At 42.2% G+C, this 27,301-nt stretch overlaps 1 protein-coding gene across 2 annotated transcripts; it reads left to right on the top strand.

Annotated features, from left to right (window-relative positions):
- Nucleotides 1-1,201: 1,201 nt before the first annotated feature.
- On the top strand, nucleotides 1,202-18,997 carry kctd1 (potassium channel tetramerization domain containing 1). Of its 2 annotated transcripts, none has more exons than XM_019879206.1 (5): nucleotides 1,202-1,761; nucleotides 9,679-9,857; nucleotides 12,827-12,971; nucleotides 14,356-14,661; nucleotides 17,936-18,997. In XM_019879206.1, the coding sequence occupies exons 2-5, from the start codon at nucleotides 9,694-9,696 to the stop codon at nucleotides 18,098-18,100; spliced, it is 780 nt and encodes a 259-aa protein (XP_019734765.1). In that variant the 5' UTR covers nucleotides 1,202-1,761; nucleotides 9,679-9,693; the 3' UTR covers nucleotides 18,101-18,997. The 2 variants fall into 2 exon arrangements, with proteins under 2 accessions (XP_019734765.1, XP_019734763.1); XM_019879204.1 differs by lacking the exon at nucleotides 1,202-1,761 and adding an exon at nucleotides 7,585-8,400.
- The last annotated feature ends 8,304 nt before the right edge of the window (nucleotides 18,998-27,301 follow it).

Raw genomic sequence — 27,301 nt, 5'->3', positions numbered from 1 at the left:
ATATATACCTGACCATAATAATCTATTTTTTTCTTCTTTGCTTAAAGGGGAAGTTAAGTCAAAGTAATTGTTTTACCAGATTATGTTCTATGTGCCCCACTAGTCTGAACATAGAATTTTGATTACAATTGTGTTGATGTATATAAACGCAGAATACTTTGTTTAGACTATTGGTAGTGCTTAGAAAAGTATATATATATATATATATATATATATATACCTGACCATAATAATCTATTTTTTTCTTCTTTGCTTAAAGGGGAAGTTAAGTCAAAGTAATTGTTTTACCAGATTATGTTCTATGTGCCCCACTAGTCTGAACATAGAATTTTGATTACAATTGTGTTGATGTATATAAACGCAGAATACTTTGTTTAGACTATTGGTAGTGCTTAGAAAATAGTCTTGTTAAGAAAATCTCTGACCTGACTTCCCTTTTAAGTACATTTTAGAGTCTGTCACTTTTACTGGTGTACAACAGTGGAATCAATATTACTCATTTTACTGTTACCAGTGTCTGTACTTCTACTTACTTTAAGTACAGGATGTGAGTACTATTGTCACCTCTGGGAATAATGTGACCAAATGGTAATTAACTGACTGAACCTCCCACATACATGATAACCACCCTTTTCTTTATTTTTCATAGTGCTTGTCCCCATGAGAGTCGCAGAACCTGTAATCTATCCCAGCTAACTGAGAGCAATAGGGCGGACTGGGTGTCAGTCAATCACGAGAAACAGCCATTCATGCTCACATTTGCACTTAAGGAAAATTTTGAGTCTTCAATAAACCTAAACATGCAATTTTGAGGGGTATGGGAGCAAAACTTCTCATTAAAAATCCGCCCAAGCACAGGAAGAAGATGCGAATTCCACAAAGGAAAACTGCCCAGATTCAAATCCAGAATCTCAGAACTGAGGCAGAAATGTGAACCACTTAGTACGTTGCCCAATCCGTTTCATATACAGTTGCCTGCACTGTACAGAGTTCTTGTTGCTGAAGAACAAAAATACTTATTAAAAAGTAATTCACTTTGCCTCCATCTTGTTGCTGAGAGCATGCATGGCTGAACATTTCAAATGAGCCCCCCCCCCTACCCACACACACACACACACACACACACACACACACACACACACACACACACACACACAAGCCTCAGGCACTGATTCAGACTTGATTGCGGGGAGAAAGAAAAAAAACTTAATAGCGACCAAGTCATTCTCTTCATCGCAGAAGCCATTCAACAAGTGGAGCAGTTGTGTTTGATAGTGTTTAGAAAAAAAAGAAAAAAGAAAATCAAAGAAGCAGCAATCTATATAATTATCATCAAGTGCTGTTTTTCCCCCTGCCTGGCAAAAAGAAACACTCCATCCACTGGCCCCAGGCATCGTTACATCAAAACTAATCATAACGATTAACATCAGCTCCTGTGAGACGCAAGGCTCTTTTAAATTTAAAAAAAAAATACAGATTTCTCCATTCGATTGTACGAAACGCAAAAAAAGAAAGAGAAAAGGGGAGAAGCAAGGTTTGAGTTTGTGTTTTTTTTTCTTACACTGGGAGGCACAGAGTCATGCGCTAATTGTATCCTGATCTTTGCCTTGAGGGCTTGGGGAGCCCCGGAGCAACTATTCTCTCCATTTTCTTCTGCCTACCTTAGCCAAGCTATTGCATTTCTCGCTGGCGGTGGCAAGAGAAGAGTCAGATAGGGGAAGAATTTTCTTAAATAGAAAAAAAGCGACTTTACGCCACCAGGTAAGCTCAGATTTCTTCTCGCTTTCGATCGGGGTCGTCGTGGAAGGTGGCGCGAGCAGCTTTTACGCATGTGCCGGAGCACTTTGCAAAACACGTTTAACCACTTCCTGGTGTTTCCGCACTCTCTCGGGCTTTATTACCATAGACTCCAATCGAAACGCGCGGGCACGGCACGGGGTTGTTTAACAATATATAGCGAAAAACGACCGGTATGCCTAAAAACAAACAAACAAAAAAGACGCGCGCCGAGTCGGTCGGTGCTCATCAATGCGTCCTCGAGGTGGCTCGCTAAACTTGCTTTTAACTGGTTCGAAAGATCTCTCAAGACTATTTCAAGCCGTTTTATGGGGTCATGAACGCAGTCCGACTTCCTGGCTGGCCCGCAGCTTCTATTTGAAAGACGCCATTGTGGAGTCATAACGCCCCAGGCACTTTTCCCCCCTTCGTTCTCTTCGAAGAAGATCAAGTCACGATGTCCCTTTTTAAGAACGTAGAATCAAGCGAATACTTCCAGAAAGAATCATCAAAACGTGTATTCATGTTTGCATCTTCTCGTTTCCGACGCCTTGCCAGTGGCGTCGTGCGTAAAAATGGTCCTGTTGTGATCCAGCATAGTTGATCAAGTCTGAACCCATTCCTCTTAATAAAAAAAAAAAAAAAACACCCAACCCAACCCGAACACTAAACGCCAGGGCTGCTTATACACTCAGACCAGTAAAATAGGCAATTAAAATATTTAGAACACACCGATCTACGCACAAGACGCCTTTTTTTGCAATATATTTGGAATTGGAAGCTTTTAAAAAGAGATGCTGTGTGACGTCAGTAGTGGCCACTTGATGGTGCTGTTCGAAAACCACACAGCATCTTTGAAGGCTCTGCGCTAACTCATGGCGGTATTGTGCAATGCAGGCAAGACTCTTAAAGGGCCAGCTAAGTGCATGGAGCTCATAACCTCGCCTAACCTGCACATAACATAAATCTCAGAGCATAACAATATTACAGAGTACGACATCATGTTAACATAGCATACCGTAATATAGCTCAGTGTAGACTTTGTACCACATCATAGCATGGCTCAAAACACAGCATGATTAGAGACGCAAACGCACCGTAAGATGTCATACTACACTTTACAATATCAAACCATAATATATTATAACCAGTGACGTACGTTGCATGCTAATAGGAGGCAAAGCCTCTGTTCACTTCTTGCCCCCGTATTTGAACAGGGAATACATATTTCAATGATGGTTTGAACAGGAAATCAATGTAAAGCATGAACCATAGAACTAAAATGGAACATAATTTCATGTCATTTTGGGTTTGTTTTTTTTTTTGTTTGTATGTTTGTTTTAAACTCGTCACATGCAGAGAACAGTCAGTGGGGGGCAACACTGCCTCACTTGCCTACCCTGACCGCACGTCCCTGATTTTACTTACTGTATCTTACCATACCTAACTTTTAAAAATTATGTTAGGGGGTGAAACTTGTCTCATCAAAATGTGAAATTGATCATGTTTGTATTTACGTGTTTATATATTGAACTTTTTTTTTGTGGTGTGACAGCAACACGCTTCCGTAGTGTCCATGCTGTATTATACTATTCATCCATTTTCTGATCTGCTTATCCTCACAAGGGTCGCGGGGCGGGCTGAAGCCTATCCCAGCTGTCTTTAGGCAGTTGGCGGGGTACACCCTCAACTGGTAGCCCGCCAATCACAGGGCACGAACAACCATACGCGTTGTATCATACTATACCATAAAATATTAATAAATTAAATGGGGTCTACACTTCCACATTTTTGGGGGTTAAAGTTGTTTACTGGTAATTATTTTTTGCTTGTGCTGACAATAATAAAGTTCACAAACGTCATTTGTGTTCTGACGTGTTTCCTGGGCATTGTTTGGACTTCTTAATGACCAACACAGTGAGATATTCAAAAGGTGATATATTCCTTTGTCACTTTATTTGGTATACCTTGACAATTTTAATTGACACTGCGATATGCATCGAACGCTAACTTTATGACAGCAGTTTGCAGTGGTGCCGAACTGACATCATCACTGAACATCAAACTCGAAGAGTTTCTGTTTCTCATATTTGAGTTGTGTTACATATGAGAAATGTGACAAACATGCCTCAGTGTGATGCAGTGCAGATCCTTCACCACATCAAACAAAAAAGTTTGATGGCAACAGTTTAGCAGTAGAACAATAAACAACACGATAGTGCATTGAGTTGTGGTTTTTGACTTTAAGTGAGCCCGTGCGCAGTTAGTCGTCTGTGCCGTGTGGACATTTGAGACAAAATGGCCACGGGGCAACAAAACAGAGACAACCCATCCAGCTTATGTAAATACCAGTCTGCCTCAGTTTCCACTGAATCTTAATGCTCTGATCTGAAATGCTAATTGAAACATGGAAAAGCTGCATGATGTTGATCCCTCTCGCTCTGTGACCGTTGCGGCAGACAGGAAGTTGAGGACAACACGGTGGTACATAACGGGAATTAAAAGGGAGGCCTGGTGTGGCTTTTGAATGGTTCTGGTTCTAATTTGTTCCACTGACTCTGGAGCAACGTGATTCCACGAGCGGGATAAACAAGCAATTCTGCCAAATGTGTTTTAAAACAAGTTCTGGAAACTTTTAGTGTACAAACAGTAAGTCTCATTCACCCACTTTGATGAAGTCCTACGAATTCAGAAGACTTCAGTTGTAGTAGCATGCTTGTTGCCTTATCATCAGACTGGAAAAGTAAGCATGAAGTCACGCTGCTGGAGTTTCACGCTCGTGTCATAAAATATCGAGGAAATGGATCGCAGTTAACGAATAACGAACACTGAGTAACCACACCAAACGTAATCGTTAAATTGATTGCGCACTTTGCTGATCCATCCATAGATACATTATGGATGGTTCTTTGTTCATGGCAAAGAGCAGTATGAATGTTGTACGACAAATGGGTGCCACTTATGCCAATTAGCATCCACCCTGCCTCATGGGGATAAATAACATTTTCCGAATCTGAAACCTCCAGGCTTTTCTCGTGGTAAACCGTATGCAGAAATGGGGAAAAAAAAGTTCACTTCAAACGCTTTCATCTGCAACCTTGCTTCTTATTTTGAGTTGTAAGACAACCAGGTTGAGGAGAAATGTATTCTGAAATAGTTACTCATCACCTGTTAACGTAGATGTAGTCTGTAACCTAATCGAAGAAGAGTAACATGAAAGTAATGTAACTTAATTACTTTTGGATTACTAATATGCTAAAAAATGTTATATATCGAGAAATTGTATTTTCTGTCTTATAAATTTCTCCAAAAGTATTGGAACGGCAAGTCAAGAATAATAATAATAATACATTTTATTTATACGCGCCTTTCACAACACACATGGACACTTTAATGCATTTGTTTTTGTTGTACGGACACTGAAGATATTTGGGTTTGAGGTCAAAGATGAATATGGGACAACAGTTGAGAAGTCCAAATGTTATTTAATTTGCATCGAGATGTGTTGAATAACTCAGTAGAGAGCATCTTTTGTCCGAAGCCACCCACTTTTCAAGTGAGCAAAAGTTTCGCTACAGATATGGTTAAATGAACTAAAAGTGAATAACATTTGCTATTTGGTAGCGTAACCCTTACTTGCAATTACTGCATCAAACGTGAAACTCACAGACTTCACCAGATTGTTGCATTCTTCATTTGAAATGCTTTTCCAGGCTTTTCCTGCAGCCTATATCAGTTCTTTTTTTTTTGTTTCTGGGGATTTCTCCCTATTGTTTGCTCTTCAGGGGGCAAATGCATGCTCTATTGTGTGAAGGTCTGGTGATTGACTTGGCCAGTCTAGGAGCTTATATATATATATATATATATATATATATATATATTATAGAGAGAGAGAGAGAGAGAGAGAGAGAGAGAGAGAGAGAGAGAGAGAAACTCAGTGTTTCCTTACTGAAAAAAGCTTGGCTAACTGTTAGCTTAATTTGCAGTATGAAACTCTCCTTGTCATTTTAACAATCGGGCCTTTTCAGATTTGGATAAAAACGAGAGGAAAGCTCAGTTTTGTCAGGATTAGTGTGTGGCAATTTTCTGCAGAATGTATTGGTGGATGTGACACTTAAATTGTGAGGTGGACATCCGTGTATTTAACGGACACGCATGCTGTGTACCTCCACCGACTCAACACCACATTGCGCTACATTGCTACTTGCTCCCGCCCACCCGGCATCCACTTCCCTTTCAGCCTGTCTTGCCGACTATTTTCCATAATGCCTCACAGATTTTACACTCAATCCACCTTTGCGATGACAAGGCTTTGAGGAAATCCAATTCCACCGAGCCATTTTCAGAACTTAACTCTCCACGGGCATCCTCCTTGCTCTCCAACTCACACACCACGCAGGCAGCAGCATCATCCCCACAAATTAGTCAGGGAGCAAATTACCTGCATTCTGAGTGTGATCCCACGCACTTTGCCGGCTGCCTTACACAGGTCGCCTTTTGAAGAGCAGCCATGTGATTTCTCTCTGCCTCTCTCTCATTTGCCCCGCAGCTCCCCTCTGCCTTCTGCGAGGGAACCTAGAGTTGAATTTTAAAACTTGCCGCCTGCCTGCTTATCAGCGCGTGCACAAATGGCATGCAAATCAGACCGGGATCATACAGCACATTGCAGGCCCGCACTCAAAGGCAAGCTTAATTGCTAATTGGGTAGTCTTAGGTGTGAAACTCACACTGCCAGCAAGACGCGCCAGTGTGCATGTTTTAAGGCCACTGTTTGAACTAATTAATTTCAATCGGAGTGTTGTTAAAATTGGTCTACCTCCACATGCCTCGCCACCCCTCTACATTTTCAGTACGACAGACCAGGAGACTTATAAGTGGACCTGAACAAATCATCAAATTCAAATTGACAACGACATGCCTTAGAAGGCCTTTTTTCGAATTGCCAAGGCTGCCATTTTGGAGAAAAAAAACTGCTTCCTGCTGGTTAGACGCGAGGCTATATTTTTATATTATTGATATATTAGATTTTATTTAGATTATGGTTTTGTTAAACTTAAAACATTGAAGTGATAAAGCCACAGTTGCGATCTCCTGTTGTTCCTTATTTTTATTATGACAACAATTAAGCTCCTCTGAAGGCGAAAAGGTGATCAAGATGTTCATTTGGGGTCTTTCTGTGTTTGGGTTCAGCAAGACGTTTAGGTTACAATGGAATAGTTTTGATCAATGGCATGGGATTTCTCACTCCAGCATCCACCCACGTTCCCAAAACATGCATGTTAGGTGAACGTGAAATTTTAATCTAACATAGCAGAGGGTGCATTTGGGACCCCGGGCAGTTGGAATGGCAAATATATTTTGTATGATATATTTGAACTCTCTTCCAACTTTTAGTGTACCTCAGTTAAATGTTGTTCGAATGGGTTTCTAAGACAGTTTTCCACGCTTCCGTCACGTGCAACCGATCATTAAGTACTTCTTTCAAGTGTGACAGATGTTGCCAATGGGGAGCTGAGCACCATCCATGCTATTGTAACTCCTCTGGTCCACATTCCTGTGCTCAGTCAATTCTACACTGGCCTGTAAATGGGGGGCTGAAAACATTCAACTATCCTTCCATCCCAAGTGACAAAGTAATAGTGTGTGTGTGTGTGTGTGTGTGTGTGTGTGTGTGTGTGTGTGTACACGTCCACTAATGCTAAGTTGCAGTAGCTAGTATTAACTTGCTGGTAGCCTCGCAGAATGCAAAAATAAATTGTGCAAAAAACTGACGTGGAAAATATTTGTGTCATTCTTTTTCATGTTTTTGATGCAGACCAGTGTTATGTATGTAATTGTCAAATGACCATCCCTAATTTATCAGCGTCCACGTTTCCAGTGCGTCTTTGAATGTTCTGAACTCCTGCTTCGAATGCAAGCTTCTCTAGTTGTGGTTGTTCATCCCTACGTTCTGCGCGCGCGGCAATGTTAGTGGAGCATCATCATGAGGAGGGGCACAAGAAAAAAAAAGAGGGTGCACGGGTCAGCCATACAAGAAGAAGGTGGGTGGGTGCGGGGGGTTCAGACCCGTTATCGTAAAATGGGAAGGGGTTAAAAAAATAGAAGCGAGTGTAGAAACAGGATTGGTTTGCCCGTGAAAATGCGACACTCGTACCTGCCGCCGCTGAAAGAGCGACAGCCTAGAAGAGCCGCGGGCGTTGCGATGCTAATGTTGTCGGGGGCTTTGACTTCTCCCAGCCATTGCGAGCGAGCTGCTCCGCCTGACAGCCACGCTCTCCCCGCGCGTCCTCCTCCTCGCATTCGAGCTGACGGAAAAGACGCGAACGGACGAAAGAAGACAACCAATCAAACCTCGCGACAGCAAACAAAACAGCATAACAAAAAATGGACGAGACGGATATCATGGACCTGACGCATCAGAAGGCGAGGAAGCGGCCGCGGCCAATCACCTCCGCGGACGAGGCGGCGGCGCACGCTCCACTCAAACGAGCGCCGATGCGGGCGGCCGAGTGTCGGGAGACGTCGCTCATGTACGCCGTGCGCGGGGAGCCGCTGCCCGCCGCCTCGTTAAAGCAGAATGACCACTCGGTGACCTCCTCGCCCACCAGCGTCATGCCGGCGCAGGTAAATGTCGCTTTTCTCTCGGGATGGGGGGGTCGCGAGTCAAAAATTCGCTTGTTTCCTGGGAGGGAGGGGTGGAGGTGGGGGTGTTTTACGGATGAGGCGTATGGCTCGTTTGTTTTACGGCAATCTATCGCTGTAAAGCCGTATTACCGCGACTTTTCAACTTTTTTTGGTAATATTCAGTGTGCCACTAATGGTGTTTTTAGGTTAAGAGGCGGCAATCTTATTACATGCTCAGACAGTAATTTCACCCCCCCCCCTCCCCACCCCCAACCCTAATAAAAACATTAATTTGGTCGTTGGCCTGCAGCGGTTGAGTGCTTGTGGATACTGGCAACATTCAGGTCAAGGTCGATCTGAGAACTTATTTCATTGTTTTATTTTTGCACATTAATGGATGACGTGCAGCCCAGCTGCCGTAGCATGCCTGCCTCGCATTGGAAAGGTTATGGGTTTGAATTTTTACTCAGGTGTTTGCTTGAATGAATGAAGATACTTTACACAAGTCGGTGTGGACCGCAGCGAGTAGTCAGCAGCATTGTGCGGAGCCAAAAAGTACATTTTTTAAAAAACGGCATAGTTTTGCTAGGCAGCGCAGGGGATTTGTGGTTAGCAGGTTTGCCACGCATTGAAGATGTTCTGGGTTTGAATTGCGACTCAGGATTTTGCACCAATCAATGGACACCAGACAATAGACATCTGAATGCGATCCGCACTAATTATAGCAAAAAGAAGAGGGTGTGGTGAGGTCGTGGGCAGCACATCTGTCAAACATTTGAGAGGTTCTGGGTTTGAATCTCGGTTTTGGCCTTCCCGTGTACAAGAGTTCGCGAGATTGAACTCATACTACACTATAGACACGGCATTATCAACAATATTTTTTAAAGCAAAAAGTACATCTTAAAAAAGGCATGCTGGTTACGGGCAGTACGATCCACCTGCTCTGAGATTCTGGGTTTGAATCTCCTTCCTGTGTGGTGTTTGTATGAAAAAATAGATAGTGAAATAAATGTGAATCGCAGCCAATATAGTCAGCCGCATTTTATGTTCAACAGCAAAAAGTAAATCATTTGTACTTTTTTAAATTTTATTTTCAGCACAATACACTCGTGTCTAGCACATCTGCCTTATAGTTTTGAGGTTCTGGCTTTGAATCTCAGTTCCCACCTTCATGTCCTGAGTTTATTTAGGCGACATCTCACCCTTGACCCTTGTGAGGAGCGCAACAGAAAACGGATGGCAAAACGAATAAACAGCAAGTGGCCTGTGTTTTAACAGGACAATCGCTCCAGCATGTCCCGGCCCATGATCACTCGCTCGCCGGTGTCCCCGTTGAGCAACCAGGGCATCCCCACACCGGCACAGCTCACCAAGTCCAACGCTCCGGTGCACATCGACGTGGGCGGACACATGTACACCAGCAGCCTGGCCACACTCACCAAATTCCCTGAATCCCGGTGAGTTTTCCAATGTTGTTTGATTTGGAGACGAACATGGAAAGTGCACTACTTGGCTGCAACCATCTGAGGCGCTGTTTCAACTCAACTACTTTTCTGTCTAAAGAAGGACAAGATGACGTGTGGAGACAGGAGCTTGGAACATTCAGAAAAAAAATGTCGTCCACTCTCATTAGAATTGATGGAATTAATTAATTTTCAACTGTCAACTTCGTATTCAGACTACTTTCCTGCAGATATCGTGTAATATGGCATGAGTTGTGCTACAATAATAATTAAGGTCCAATTGATGAACCGACCAGCCGATATAGCTCTTTTAAAATCTGAAAAACTGAATTTTGCTTTGGCCTTTTTCTTTTACACAATGCAATACAACATAAGAAAAAATGACAACATTCAGAAACAGCCCCCTTCAACCCAGCAAAAATAATTGGTTTACTTTTGACCGTTGCTCTCACTGTCCTGAAGAACAAAGTATTTCAAAACAATCAAATGTTCTGCTAGTAATTAATATATCTTCACTGAACGGACCAATAAGGACGTTTTTTTTAATATATGGTTTTCAATTAATCGGTGATCAGAATTTTACTCTGCCAAATATCAGAATTGTCACGGGCCTCAGAAAATCGACACTGACAAACCTTTATTTGATTAAGAAAGTTAGCTGTGAGAAATTGGCTCCGCAAGACTGTGTTATTCTGCTTTGTACAAAGTTGGCAGAAACAGGTGTTTAGAAAATTCCGATGAACATTTAAAGACAAAAAACGATTACTTGTGCGCTACTTTTTCCCCAATCGATGATCAAGAACGTTTAGGCCCAAATGACCGTCCCCAGTTTATTTCAATTGAATTTAATTTTCAGTGCATCTCATGCTGTCTTGTTTACTGTATAATGTCTAAGTTAGATAACTGAATATTTTTAATGAGATTTCAAGAGCCTTGAATTGTTCGTAACTCCTGTTTCCCTGCAGCCAATGTCTGCCCCACCCCATTTTACTTCCAGTGTTTCAAGACACATCAACAATTAATTCCACACAACTAAAAGAATTCTAATTTTTGTATTATTTATGAATCATTGTATACTTCTTGTTGTCACTGCCCGGGGTTAATGCTTGTGGTGTTACTTTTGTGCAAGATGGGCATCTGTGCATGTGTCCCGTCAGCGTAAACACAGCCAAATGGGATGGATGTCACTTGAAATGTACGTGGAAATAGACTGATTTCAGCATTAAATCAAAATTGGACACTTGTACCTGCAGTTGAAAATCCGGTGGAAGATGTTGAACGCAGCATGCAGGGTGCAGACAAAGACAACGTGCTTATTTGGACAGATGCCACAGCAGCAGTAAAAAAAGGCCAAAGGGCACGGGGCCATCTGGAGGCTGGGAGGTCGCTGTGGGCGACGCGCCTGAGGGAAAGTAGCAGCACGCCTCGGGCAGAGCACAACCAGCTGGCCCTGACCTCTCACAATTTTTTTCTTTTGCTTCATTACTCTGCTACTACTGACTATGTCATGCCTCTGCACAGTGTAGTGAATGTTGTGCATTAAAGGAGACTTTTTTTTCCCCCACCTTTTAAAATTGTCCCCAGGTGTTATAATAGCATGTCGGTGACCTGCCTTTGCCAAAATACTCAGAGCATTAAGAAATATAGCATACGTAACCCTGGAGTATTAACATCTTTTTAAAGTATTTTTTTGCTTAAAAAAACTCACAAAGTCTGATTATTTAAGACAGCTCCACAAACGTCTGCTTATCGTTTATATTTCGTGTCAACTTTCAGAAGCAGAAAATAATCATGCAATAATTACTGCCACAACGAAAACAATAATTAAAACAAAAATAATTGCCATGAATGAACTCAACGTCTTTCCGTGGCCTTAGCTGCCCAAGAAGGTGCTTTACATAAAATACACAAAGCCGAAATTCAGCAATAACAATAAGAGAGTGACTCACTCTGTCTGCATTTTACTGCCTGAGATATTTCTGTCTGATATCTTCATCACAAACGTAGGCAGACCTTGATGTGAAAAGAAAACAATAACCGCTATCAAAGCCACAATTTGGATCCATCTTCCCGAGGACCTGTAGCTGTCCAGTAAGATGCCTGATGTAAAATACACACATTTCAGCACCACACAATGCAGAAATGTTAACACCCATACAAGGGGCATAACATGTATTGGCCGACATCATTTTGAAGCGACAACTCTGTTCTGTTGTAATGCTGAATTCCAACTTAGGGGGTGCCAATAGTTACATACCAGAGCTTTAAAAGCCTCCATATTTCTTGTCTTGCTGAAATTGGTCTCATTCAAGTTAGCGACGACTCCGCCCCATGAGACTGCTGGGCCAATTGCGAGACTTTTGTAACCTTACAACTGGGGAGGGATCCTGAGTCTTGTCACTAGACGGTTTTCTTCTTGTGGGAGCAAAGCCCGTGCAGTGGGATAACCATGCGCCCATAAAGACAATTAAATGCGAATTTGCTTGCAGATTACATGTATGTGCTACTTAGCAAAAGCTAACACTGTTAGCTAACGCTAAAACCGCTTGTGCAACCAAGAAAACTCAATGCCGTTTTGCTTTCCTCTTGACAATTTGTGTGTATATGACAGTGTAGTCTGGCGGTTGCTTGAAAGTAACTCTGGATCTTCACCCAGCTTAATTATGTCTTGGGCACAGAAACACAGGTTGGGACCGTGATGAAAATTTGAAGTCAGAAGTTTGTAACAGCTTGCTTGCAGACACAATTTCAGAAATCGGCAGATACCAAAGGATTTACTTGGTCGTTTGATTTCACACTTAATTAGAGCCAATCATTTGCGTACAAGCCACTACAAGCCAATTTCCCAGAATACGAATGTCCCCTTTACATGCCATCATAACTGCATGCAAAGCTAAAGAAGCTGTTTCTGTTGAGATGCTGACACTCGCTTTGCCTCCCACATGTCTCCTGTCACTGCACAGAATCGGCCGCCTCTTTGATGGCACTGAGCCCATAGTGCTGGACAGCCTGAAGCAGCACTACTTCATTGACAGGGACGGACACATGTTCCGCTACATCCTCAACTTCCTCAGGACGTCCAAGCTGCTCATCCCAGACGACTTCAAAGTAAGCCGAGAGAAAATCTCATCGGCCACTCAGCGCTTCTGCAAGTCGGCATGCACAATAACACGCGCCTTTGGGTGATGATACCATGTTCGAATTGCGGCAAACATCGGAGGTCTTCCAAGTTAGGGTCCCACTGGCCAAAAAGATGAACGATAGCCAAGGAGGGAAACAAAACAATTCGTCATTGTGCCAAGGGTGAATTACACTACATGTGACCCATCAATGCTCCTACCATTTAACTCTTGTGTATCCATTCAGGCCGTAATTACTTGCCTTGCCCCTGGGGAGAAAGTAAAGACGCACATCATTTGATAGATTATCCACACTGAGGCTCCATCAATGGAAAGTATGTCAGCTAAAATAAGCAAAGACAAAAGACAGGCCCAAGTCAAGCAGCATCGAGAACTCAAATGCACTGCCTTGAAGGCGCGGCGGTGCTCTCTGCTGAAGCAGCGCCCATGCAACCCTGTCAACTTTTGTCTTATACATTACTGTTACGTTAAAATGTATAGGCTTTGAAATGTAAAAAGCTGCGCCACTTTCACCACACTTTTGTAAAAACGTATATAAATGTAGAAATTCTCAAGTGGGATTTTTGTTTTCATAGTGATTCACATTTTCAAACATACTTTTTCAAGATTAAAAATCCAGCCTTCCTGTGTGGAGTTTGCATGTTCTCCCCGTGCCTGCGTGGGTTTTCTCCGGGTACTCCAAAAACATGCATGACAGGCTGATTGAACACTCTAAATTGTCCCTAGGTGTGAGTGTGAGCGCGGATGGTTGTTGTTCGTCTCTGTGTGCCCTGTGATTGGCTGGCAACCGGTTCAGGGTGTCCCCCGCCTACTGGGATAGCCTCCGGCATGCCCTTTGTGAGGATAAAGCGGTTCAGAAAATGGATGGATGGTTGGATAATAAAGTAAAATATAATCCTGCTTATTAACGGCTACCACGTAAACTTGTCTATGAGCATTGATCAACATGAGTGACATTGGAACCAATCAGTGGTGCTGCTATAATGGTTGACACATAAGACCACCCAACGATAGCATGGACGGTGACAGAAAAGCGGTACACATGCTACAGTCTGTGCAGCAGACACGGACGGAGAGACAGAAACCCAAATGCCGGCAGTGTGGAAAAATTACACGCTGACTCCAGAACGATACATTCGACATCACCGCCATCACTGGAATTACTTTTGTAACATATCGCTCTGAAGATTGCTCATCTGTATTGCTTACTCAAAAGTTTCACAGATAAGCTTAATAAATATAAACAGCCTAGCTATTCATGCTAAACAGAGTGTTGTCCCGGGATGACATGAAATAACAATCACTCACTTGTCTTGGGGTACTAATGTGCCTCATGTGCTTGTCCCCCGCAGGACTACAGCCTGCTGTACGAGGAGGCCAGATACTTCCAGCTGCAGCCCATGCTGTCCGAGCTGGAGCACTGGCGCCAGGACCAGGAACTGGGTCGTGTGTCGCGCCCCTGCGAGTGCGTGGTGGTGCGCGTGGCGCCCGACCTTGGCGAGAGGATCACGCTGAGCGGCGACAAGGCGCTGATCGAGGACGTCTTTCCCGAGATCGGCGACGTCATGTGCAACTCGGTCAACGCCGGCTGGAACCACGACTCCACGCACGTCATCCGTTTCCCGCTCAACGGGTACTGCCACCTCAACTCTGTGCAGGTAAGAAGAACACGTTGCTTACATCGCAGCGACAAAGCCATAATACTTGCCGTTTTCATTTCACTGTTTTATATTGATGGTCTTGGAGTGTTCTCCCAATAAATATTGACTGTATTTATGACTTTACTTGTACACGTAAAGACAATTGGGCTGTTTTTGTCCCAATTTTGCCACTTCCTGACCAAGGTCTTCAAACACCCGCAATATTACGCCATAGAAGATTGTCCTATAAGATGATAAGATTAAAGTGAGTTCAGGGTCCAAAATGAGTCAGGCAGACAACCGTAAACATGTTCAATATAACGACGAAGATTTTTGTGTGTGAGAAAAGCTACTTTCGAGTCACTCGACTCCACATACAGTAAGTGCCATGATTGACGAACAAGGAAATTTATGGTCAAACTAAAAATAACACAAAGAAAATTACACAATGTGTATTGAAATCATCATTTTGCCATCCGCTGGTTGAATGCTCACAACCTGTACAGAGCAAAACGGCATAGATGGGCTAATGAATAGCATCGATAGTTGATGCTCCGTTAACCCTTTCATCAACGGATGTTTGAACACAAACTGACAATCTACGCCGACAAAAAAGAAAAAACAATTTAGCAAGTACATTTTTTTAATTGATATTGTGACAGTAAGCCAAAAATGACGATCAGGCTCATGATATTGTTTATCCTCTATCAAAAAAAAAAAACACATATGACAGCAGTCACTTCAAATAGTTGTGAAAGTCTTCGTTTGTGTCTTCATGACTGTTCTCCCCAGTGGCATTGTTGTACTCGCCACTTTTGAACTATGTATGTTTAATTTAAATATGTTATTTAAAAAAAAAAAGTTATCTTCACAGCATACAAGAACGGCTAACGGATGTTCGCAAAACATTAATCGGCTGCCGTCCTTTCACTTCTGCTGCGCCTCAATAACCAGCGAAATGTCACAGAGCAAAGGGGTGATGCAGGAGCCTCCGCCCATCAACGGTGTAAGATAATTGGCAAAAAAATATATGTATATCTTGTCATATGATTTGAAAAAGTGCATTTCTACATATTTACAGAATGATCAAACCAATTACGCCTCCCAACTTTTGCTTTGGGCCAATCTGACATAATTCTAACGCATCATCACATAAATGTGACGTCCACACTTAAATATATATTTTTTTACGTTTTTTTTTTTACAAATTCTGTTATCTGTCGAGAACAAATGGCACATATTTGGGGAGGGGGGAATTTTCTTAAAGTCACTTGCTTACAGTAGTTTAATTAGTTTAGTTTTACAAATGGGGGGGGGGGTCCTTGTCCTTGCCCTTGCTCTTATCATAGGTCTCAAACTCCAGTCCTTGAGTGCATGTTTGAGAAGTTTCTGTCCTTTACACTCAAAATGATCCATTATTAGTATAAATGACTTGTTTTCCTACATGTACCCTGCAGTAGTCTAGCAACCGGTCCAGGGTGTACCTCACTTCGTGCCCAAAGTCAGCTGGGATAGGCTCCAGCTCAACCGTGCCCAGAATGAGAACAAGCTCTGCAGAAAATGGACGGACAACTTTGGTGGAGGCCGACATGACAGTGAGCAGTCAGTCTGTTAGAAAAAAAAAAAAAGCTTTTTAGCTGCTTAAATTCTCAGTTCTCATCTTATACATTATTGAAGGAGTGGAGGCATATTTGAATAGATTTGGCATTGATCTGGACCGTCTGAACCCCCCCAATAAAAACAACAAAAACGTCTCTGAAGTGAGTGCAAGAGAGAAACTGAGCGTGCTCCCTGGCAGCTTGTCCCCAGGCACGGCCCATAATCCTGTTTGGTTATTAAAGCATGCCGGCGGTGGATGCTGTATCTGCGGCTAATGGAGGCAGGGAGAGCTGGGAGGGGGGTGGAGTGAAGGAAAGGAGGGAGGCGGGGCAGCCAGCAGGATGGGGGACCTTTGTAGTTTCGGCGGAGGATTGGGCCTCGGGGCTCGGGGCAGAAAGGGGGAAAACGGATTGGGGGTGGGTTGAGCAGCCCACACTGAGCCAAGTGCTGGAGGAGAGAAAGCCACACTGCTCCCTGGGGCCTCTTCGATGGAATGTGATCCTACAGGCCCCCAGGAAACGTCTGTGGATGTCTGCGAGGCAGCTCGCTCATCAACCACATATGCAGACCAACGCAAACACACAACAAGCACCAACACACACACACGAGACAATAATGGACGCCAATACCAGGCAGAGACATTGATTAAAGTCTTCTTGATATTTCAGTTGGGGTTTTTTTTTTTGTGTTGCTCGATTGCAATGGCACTCAAAAAAAAAAAAGTTATCGTTGGATAACACTGGGATAAACTGTGGTATGAAACACTATTCACAGTCAGTTATTAATGGAAGTGGACTGTTTTGTTGACTGGTTAACTGGTTTGTGATCCATGTGAACAGGAGATGAGCTCCGGGAAGTTGAGTTCCATCCATGCTATGCTAACCTCAAGAAGATATATTCATACTCGGGGTTTTTTTGCTTCTCACGCATCATGGATCACATGGAATTGCTGCACTTTTTTTAATGTTAGACCTGCTCACTCACTAATTAATCTGTCAAATCTATTTTTTTTTTCAAACAACTGATGAATCCGATTTTTAAAAAAAACAAGCGATCCAAATTTCCATCCCTTTATTACTTTTATTATATAAAAAATGACATTCTTTAAAATTGACAGTGCAAAAAAAAAATGCACATTTATTATCATTCGGTTAATGGTTTGGAAAGGGGGCGGAGGCACTCCACAGCACATGCACAGGCTGGACTTGATTTGGATGCAGGCTGCAAAGTACAAGCTGCGGGTGATTGTTTTATTTGTTTATTTTTTTTGATGAACCTACGCCAATCACATACTTTTTCCACATAAATCGGACCAAATGCAGGTTTTAAACGAATTCCATTGGAGCAAACTCGGTGGGGGCCATCACGGTGTCCCTAACAGTTAGCACGTCTGCCTCACGGTTCTGCGGTTCGGCACTATGTGGAGTTTGTCTGTGGGTTCTTTCAAAGACGTCCAACCTCACCGAGGACTTCAAATTGTTCGTTGGTGTGTGAGTGCTCGTTTTTCTATGTGTTCCCAGCGATTCAAGAATTCATCCCATTTCACAGCTACAATTGGCTCTGCTCTCCGCAACCGTGCACATATTTCAGCTGACCTCGCACATGATGCAAATAAAAAAAGCACCCACGCTTTTCTTTTTTTTTTTTTTTTGTCTGCCTCAATTAACTTCTGACATCCTCTGCCTTCTTTCAGGTTCTGGAGCGCCTGCAGCAGCGAGGCTTCGAGATTGCCGGCTCCTGCGGCGGCGGCGTGGACTCGTCCCAGTTCAGCGAGTACGTTCTGCGGCGGGAACTGAGGAGGACGGCTCAGCGAGGAGGACCAAATTCCAACAGGATAAAGCAAGAGCAGCTAGACTAAAGACTGCTGGACTTTTCCAAGCATTGGACTCCTCACATTTTCTCCACTTGTGTTATTTTGTTGATGTTTTTGTTTTCTTATAAAATCATCTAGAGAATTAAAAAAAAAAAAAAAAAGAGGTGCATCTGCTGTGGGAAGATTTGCGACATCTGAATTAGAGATTGCGAGGACATTTGTGATTGTCTCACCCCATAAAACACGACTGAGAAAGATTTATATATGTTGTATCCCTAAATAAAGTTTGTTTTAAAACTTTAAGCCTACATTAGGTTGAATATGAGTTGAAATCAGCAGCACGTCAGCGTCGCCGATGGTTCAGGCTCTCACGTGTTTGCATGTTCTCCCCGTGCTTGCATGGGCTAATTGAAGATGCTAAATTGTCCAGAGGTGTGAATGTTTGTTTGTCTATGTGCCCCTTGCGATTAACTGCAACAACCAGTCCATGGTGTATCCCACTTCTTTCACCAAAAGTCAGTCTCGATTAATTGCAGACTCAAAAGCCGGTGTCGCCGTCATTGTTAGCCCTCCAGGACCACTTGAGTAGCCTGCAGGCCTGTCCTTCAAATAGCACACGCATACTTCCATTTTCGTATATGCGCGTTACTATTCTAAAAATAATTAGCGCTACTTACCAGTAAGCTTTTAATAGGTCAAAGGTCAGCAACGTAGCGCACGACCAAACAATAGCGTTGGTGCAGAGAAGTTAGCCAGCGAACCGACAATGAGGAAATGAATCATTACCTAATGACACTGATCATCAGCAAATTCAAATCAGAGACGCATTTACGTCCCCAAATTGATTTTTTTTTACAAAAATGCTATTGTCATTTTTTGGTTTTTACGTTTGATTGATAAAAACCTGTGCAGTATGGATTTTACCATGCGTTGAAATTTATAGTTGTGAGGTTTCAGGAAAAAAAAAATGGCACCTTTTGCTGAACCTAACGCTTAATTCATAAATATTACTTGAATTTTACTCTTAATATGTACATATTATTGTTATTAAAACCTTATGTGCTAGTGAAGAAAAAAACAAGGGCAGATTCAGAATCAACACAAAAAAATTCATCTTGAAAAGTTTGCATTTCTGATTAAAAAAAAAAAACTATTGACCAAATACAACTTGAGCAAATTTATTTCGGGAGTGCGTATCAAACCGATATAGCCCTTGGCATTCAGCAGAACATGAGAAGGAGCTGTCAGTTTCAAAAAGGTTGGTGACCCCTGCTCAAAAGTGTCCGTAGGTGTCAAAAGTTGTTTTTTTTTTGTTTTGTTTATTTGTTTATGTCAACTCTATTTGTCCCCTTGTGTTTGAATGACGACCAGTCAAGGGTGTACCTTGCTTCTGCCAAAAGTCATCTTTGGTTCATCTTAAGACTCAAAATTGTCCATAGGGTGAGTGAGAGTGAATATTTTTTTTTTTCTCCACTACCGTACTGTGGGTCTGGATAGGGACTGGCCACCCTGCAAATGCATTGAAGGGAACAAAAAAAAAAAAAAACAGCAAAAAATTTCTTGAATAAACACAGGTAAAAAAAAAAAAAAACGAGCAAAATAACAAAAATAATTATTGAAAAGATTTGGGGGAAAACAATCTGTAAATACAGCATGCAAAATCTCCAAATCATCCACAGATATGAGTGTGAGTGGTTTTTTTTTTTTGTTTTGTTTTGTTTAGTTGGTTTTTTTTTTGTTTTTTGTCCGTATGTGCCCTGCAATTGGCTGGCGTCCAGTCCAGGGTGTACTCCAATTCTCTCTGCCAAATTCAGCTGGGATAGGCTCAAGCGATATTAAAAAAAAAAAAAAAAAAAAAAAAAGGGATGGATATATGATTTTGAATCATACTCCATGAATTCAATTGCATTGCCAATTGCCTGTTACGGGTGACTTCATGTTGTCACCTGACTGCTCCACTGATTAAGTGCGTGTGATTCCGGCTCGCTGTATAAAGGTCACCCGTGTGTTGCTTATGGTGCAGAATGTCTCAGTTGTCACCAAAAGTTAGCTTCACCGACGCATCTTTTTCACACCGAATATTGTGATACCAATGAAGTGTTTTGTACTTCAATAATTTTTTTTTAATTGCCTAAAGATATACACTTAAATCGAAATACCATTCTAAGTAATTAAGCGATTACCATCTTCTGCCCCTTCAGGCCATCATGGGAATTAAAAATTAGATCGTAACAACATGACTGTCAATGTTTTCAATGTTTATGTGTTTTGTGATTTTAATTGACATTTCCAAGCAAATTCGTTGCCTGAGACATGACTGAATTCAATTTTGCCCACTTTAAAATGGATCTCCATTTGTGGCACTTACTGATATGAAGTTGGATTCTTTCGAAGACCGATGACCGACCTACGCTCCCGTGTTTTGACCAAAAGAGGAATGTAGTAAAAAAAATAAATAAATCTGAAAAAAAGTGAAATAAATGTCAAGTAAAGTTGCCATGCTGTTTGGCTGCCTGTTTTCCAGTGAACTGTCATATGTTTTCAAGAATTTTCAATGATGTGATTGGTATTTGTCTGCCATGTTGGAAGTAGAGATCGGAAGGACAAGTTCATTTTCATTTCCCTTCGCATTTCATTCATCCATCCCCCCCCCCCCGGCATTAACAGCCATCAGTTAATATCAAGCTATGTTGTAAAATTTCCAATCGACTTCAATTTGATGAGTGATAAAAAGAAACTTTGTATGCGGTGTCAAAGACACAATACAGTGACAAAGTGGCGATTACAAACACCTACAAGTATGTTTTTGACCGGTTAAATTTTGGTCATTCTGGTTATTGCTATTGTGTAAGGTGGCAGTTTTTGTTTGTTTTTCTTAATAACTGACCATATGAGTCACTTATGCACAAAATATGCGTGACTTACCATTCTTGATACACGTACGATACAGCAAAACAAAGTAGTATTGAATGTCTTGATGTGCTTTCGTTTGTCAGTCAAACACTAGAGAGGCAAAACCAACATTAGCCAGGCATACACGTGCTACCTTGGAGGATTCACGCTGGTGCACCAAAGGCTGCGCGGAGGCCTTCTTTACTTAGTTGCGATGAACAGAGCCGACTTCTCCACGCGAGTCCTGTCAGCTGCGCTTCCACACAGTCCCCGCGGGGCTCCCGAAAAAATCCAAAGTGAAATCTCACACAGAGTCCTGTCATCTTGTCTTCATCCCTCGTGGCGGAATCGCTACTTTCTGTGGCTATCTGCCGCTTGATGCTATGCTACGTCTCGCTTTCAGGCCTCTTGTGCCCCAGTTTCCCCCCTTTTTTCAATTTATTATTTCTTTATTATTTTTTTTTAGGTTGAGTCTCATTCTCCAAGGCTGCAGGTGCACCAGTTTTGTTTTGCTTTCCAACTCACCAGTTAATAGCTACTGAGCAGGTATTGTATCATCCACATTGGATACTATACCTGTTCACAAGCAGGCTACTATCATACACGATGAAATTAAATTCACATTTCGGATTGATTTGTGTCGAAAGTGGTGTAGAGAGAGAAGAAGCCACAATACAAATTAAATGCTAACGCAACATGCTCAGGAGTCTCCATGACAATGATACAGTAACGATTCTGTTGATGTTTTCTACTAAGATGGCGCTGCTCATATATTGATGAAGGATTCCACAAGCACAATATAAATCATTCAGAATACTGTGTTTCGACAGGTGGGGACACCCAGAACATATCGCAAAGAAAATGTTGCCGTGAGTTCCTCTTTAAAGGGGAAGTCAACCCGATTTTTTTTTTTTTTGATGCACATCCACTAAATGTGGGATTATTTTTGTATTTGTGGAATATGAGCAAAGCAGCAAAATGCGACCATTTTTCCTCTGTTTGTCAACCGAAAATGGCATCATAAGTGGCTCAGGGAACAACCAATCATGGCTGATTCCTGAAGCTGAGTGGCAAAATGGCCGCCCCCTGAGATGTACAAAAACAAGTTTTCATTGCTTAACTCATATTCCACAGACGCAATATTAATCAGAATGCCGTCTTTAGATAAGTCGGGCTACACACAACATATAATTGTAAAGAAAATTTGGGGGTGGACATCCCCTTTAAGGTTAAATACAGGCTTTGTGATTTTAATGACGCTATTTGAAAGTATAATTGCATCTTACTGTTGAAGATAACAAGAAGGAAACCTACCAGAAGTCGATTTGAAGGGATAAAGAATAAAGGGTAAAGCTTCACGAGTGTTCTGTGGTGTGTCTATGATGGTGTCTGTCTCCAGTGATTATTTGAAGTCATCAAAAGGCAGAATAGCGCCTGGAGAAAGCGACTCGTGCGGTGCAGGGTCAATGGATGGATGCAGTCAGCTCGCCATTATGTTACACAAAGTCATTTGAACTCTCTTTCTCCCTCCGTGTTGATCTTTAGTTTAGCTCCACAGATGCATTCTACCTTTATTGAAAAGGCCACCCTCGGCCATTTTACACCAGCGCAATGATTATAGATGTAACCCATGGCGAAAAAAAACAAAAACAAAACTCCCACACCACTGCTGTGCCATTTTTCTCTTTCCTCAGCCGCCCTTCTGTCTTCCCCCTGCCTCTTCCTCAGGGGCTGATTTCAAATTTTCAAAGACAGTGGAGAGACTGAAGGCTCATTAATATCTTTGTTTTAATATAATGGCCACAGATTTCCGAGGAAGTATTTCTAGCGGAGAAATTTGTTCATTGGTATGATGAATGTCCAGACAGACCTTTGGCTTTACATATTCGTTCACGGACAACCTGGGGTGGCATACTGCCTCACAAATTGACACTCGCTATTTGGATAATGTAGAGGAAATAAAAAGTCTGTGTTCCCGAGTGTGGATCATAATAAGAAATATTGCATGACAACAAATATCATCATGTGAGAAAAAAAATAATGTAATGAGAATACGGTCGTACATTGCCAAAGAAAAAACTTACAAAAATTACAAGGAACACATTGTGACATTGTAAGAATAATATAATTCAACAGAAACAAGTCGCATTAAAATGTAAGTCTGTATTGAGAAAAACATCATAATGATATGAAGAATAAAAATCTGAATATTATGAGTAAAAACTTGTGAGGTTCCAAGAATAAGGCCATTATGTGACAAGAAAAAAGTCTTAATGTTAAGAAAGAAAGCCAAATGGTCATGAATGAAGTCCAACTGTGAAAACAAAGTGTTAATATTACCGGTACATGAAATACATAGAGAATTATGGCATTTTTAAAAAATATATATATTACAAGGAAAAAGCTGCAATGCTGCAAGAAAAAAAATGTGGGCCCTACTTTCATGCTCAGTGCAAGTCTAACGCAAAGTTTTCTTTCTTTTGGTATTTTCCTTGTCGGGTGCAGGTCGAAGGGGGCATTGACACAATTGTGGGAGTGAACGCAGCCAACTTGTTTGTCATCCAACGAAAGCGGCTCCCCTCATTTCTTTTAAATTCGGCCGAGAGACAGGCACGCGGTCTACATGGAATTTAACATTTAAAAGGAACTGCAAAAAGATCTCCACCTGTGGAAGATGAAGTGGGCATTTGGAGACTACCTACAACTCCCGATCATGTGCATCCGAGTGTGACAACCACCGCTCCCCGCTACCCAAAGTGTGCCGTGGTCCTGGGGAGCGAGAATTCCCAAACACGGTGAACCTGATTCGCTCGTCATGGTGCAAGACGTTGCAAAGTTACAGCAATTGTACTTGGCAATGAGAAAAAAAAAGTGAAGTTACGAGAATAAAGTTGCCAACATTTTCTTTACAATATGTCCAGTTGTCTCAATGCAGCATTTTGATGAATAATGCAAATCCAGCCATCTTCATCCATCTCAAGGGGCGGCCATTTTGCCACTCGCTCTCGACAGAAAATGACATGACAGCGCTGACGGTCTCAGCTTGGTCGTTATCTGAGCACTAAAGCGCTACAGAAAATGAATATCCTCATGGAAATATCTCTGTCTTGTTCGATAACAAAAGTCCAAGTGGAGGATTTGAGGTAAAACTTCTCGAGATGGCTCACTTTTTTTTTTGCTTGTTGTTTTACTGTTGTCGAAAAAAAAAAAAGTCACGGCTCGAGTCGAGGCGCGCTTGTAGTGAGGAATTTTCCAGCCTGGGCTGCGTCTTCCTGCGGGCCCTTTGGCATTGACTGTACGCTGAGAGGGTATCATTTATATTCCACTCCAGAGGTAACAGAAGAACATGCGATTGGGAAACAGCTCAAACACCACTCGGCTTGTGAGGCTCAAGGCGTGGAAAAGTCAAGCTTTGTCTCGTTCATGCCAAGTGTGTGTGCCACTTTTCTTTCCCATTTTCCCAATTTTTGGGGGACACTTTACACCCACCCCCAACCCACCCCCAATACATTCATGCTCTATTTTAGCATTGGGGTGCAAAAATGGCTGAGTGGAACTGTGATGGAATTTGAGCAGCAATGAAATCTAACCAGTGAAGCTGCCTTTAAATGCCATAGGTGCCTCACTCTAACCTGTATTGAAAAAGCCCACTAGGCATTGAAAGCTGTTGAGATAATTGCAAATGTATCCTTTGGCGCAAAAAGAAAAAAAAAAAAAAACAGCACTCGCCCTCACTCATTTTCTATCTTTTTTTTCCCTCCGCACCTCCGTCCCATGGCTGACAATTAAGACGCGGGACACCTCGCCTTGATTAAAAGGTTACATTTGTACTGCAAGAGCCTTTCACACGAGGCAGACCCGAACCGCTCTAATGATTGCGGACTCCGCCATTCAAGGGCCAGCCATCCATCATAGCGGTAAGGCCACTGGCTTTATTATAATACAGAGGACAGACATGCTCCCGGGCTATGTGGGACACAATAGAGGTCTTTCAACAGACCTATAAATACATGATCTGTCAGGGCTTGCTGTCCTGGGGGCTCTCTCGGCAACGTTTGAGCCCCGCGGTCGGCCATCACTTATGCTAAGATATGCGCAGCACCCCTCGGGCTGAGGCTAAGGCTCAGTTCATTTCAGCCCCTCATCAACCACCACATTCTACCTGCAGCCATGAGAATAAATAAGAACATGATAAAAAAGAAAAAAAAAAGTCCTTCATTATGACGGACAGCAAAATGCTCCGAAACAAGCAAACAGTTCGAGCGCATGGTTGGGCTTTGCCATGCGAGGAACCTCAATTTGTGCATTTACTGTGGTACTGTCATGAGCTGTGTTTTTGTTGTTGACATTTATATTTAGTTTTGCTTCATGTTGTGTGTTGTTGTCTTGTGTTCCATGTTCTGGTCTTCGTAGGTAGGTTTGCATTTCCGCCTGTTCTCGTCAGCCCTGCTCCTTGTGTTGGCCAGTCAGTTTCCTCAGCCACTTGTGCCTTGTCCAGGTGTAGCTTGTTGTCTTTTTTGTCACTTTGCTCGTATTTAGTTCACTGGTTTCTCAATTTATTTTAAATCAGCAGTCCCAATTGAAAGGAATTAAAAGTACATTAATCAATTCAACCATATTTTATTTGTTATCCATCTCATAAAACATTAAAAAGGGCATAAAAAGAAAGAAACGTGCTTTGTGAAGTGTAACCGCTGTACGCCAGAAGCCACATCAACAAGTGATTTGTGTGCCTTCAAAGGGGGCGTGGCCAGTTGAGTGAAATCTGTCTCTCTGAGCCTCTGGATGTGAGTTTCGGCCTACTGTCGGTTCTTGCAAGTGTTCCCATTTTATAATTGTTCAGAAAATGCATCCTTTTTTTTTTTTAACTCTACTAGATACTTTACCCTTTATGAAGTTCACTCCTATAGCAGATTTCAAGACAAAGCAAAGAAACAAAAAGTGACGGATGGTAATTTTAAAAAACCTGTATGCTGTATTGGGGCACTTGTTTGAGGTACAACTGTGAATGCATTTTTGTGAAATCTTACTGTACTATGATGCATTGCAACATGCTCTATTACATTTTACTAAGCATATATTCCATGATATGCAGCTCCTTACTTTATCTCAGGTGAGTATCTCCTTCCGCTGTTGCCTCCTGGCCAAGATCAGCAATCTGGAGGTTGGGCGTGTTCTTTTTGGAGATTAGTCTGGATGTAGGCTGTCGCATGTTCGAATAATAAACAGGTGAACATTTTAGCTCTGCATAATTCTCTATCTGTGTGCCACCTTAATGTATGAAAATGGTATTCTTGCTTGGGGCGCAGAACCAGCAGCAGATTGTGTCCAGGGCATGCTGAGTGGAAAGCCAATGACAAACCTTAGCACTTGCACAACAATAACCGCTGGAGCAGAGGGTTGCTATTTAGCATAACCTGAACCATGGGTTATTATTTGGATGTTTGTTTGGTGGGAGGGTGGCTTGATGAGATGGTTGGCTCTTTGAAATTAGGATGGTCAGGGTTAAAGTAAGGATAAGGGAGATGGGTTGAGTGATTGACTAAAGGTGTGATTATTTGGTTGGTTAGGGTAGTTAGCAATTGTATTAGAGTCAGGGGCGCAAGGGTCATCTTGGGTCTGCTTCCTTGACTGATGGACTGGTGGTTTGATTATTTGCTGGGTTGGGGTTAATGCATTGCTTCTCAATTATTTTTTGTTTCAACCCTTCAAGAAGAAAAACATTTTTTTGGGGGCCAGGGGAGGCGCAACTCGCTGCCTTGACTATGTATCGTATCATTTGTATCTGACATTGTTGTAAGTATACCTCTGCAGAGGATCGAATACTCATTGTGCACTCTGAAAATGAGAGTGCCATTGCCACCTACTGAAGTGGATGTGCAATTACACTTTATTCTGGTATTGTTAAAAAAAACAACATGTTCCCTGGGGTCATACGTACACCACCTCTGTTGTCGCACCTTGTCTGCCTCTTTGAAAAGGACTCGGTTAGCGTAATGGTCATGATTACAAGGGTTGAATTGAATCAAGCTTTGAGTATCTTGATAGCTTTGTGGTCAAAGGGAAAGGCAATCCAATAATTTTCTTTATAATAATGAGATGTATGTGCCCCGATTACTATAAATACGGCCTTCTGATCAATATTGCATTTGCGGAATCTCAATTAAGATATAATTCCAGTCGTTTTGATCCATCTCACGGGGCGGCCATTTTGCCACTTGCTGTCGACTGAAAAATGACATCATAGTTGCTTCGGGTTCAGCTTCAGAAAGTAGGTGATTCCCTATTCCACAACCAGATTATTAATCACAATATCATTTTTAGCCTAGTGAGGGTGCACACAAATATATTAAT

Source organism: Hippocampus comes, unplaced genomic scaffold (assembly GCF_001891065.2).
Source record: "Hippocampus comes isolate QL1 unplaced genomic scaffold, H_comes_QL1_v1.1 scaffold85, whole genome shotgun sequence".
Lineage (NCBI taxonomy): Eukaryota > Metazoa > Chordata > Actinopteri > Syngnathiformes > Syngnathidae > Hippocampus > Hippocampus comes.
The sequence above is the reverse complement of the archived record's forward strand: the minus strand, read 5'-3'. Positions and strand labels throughout refer to the sequence as shown.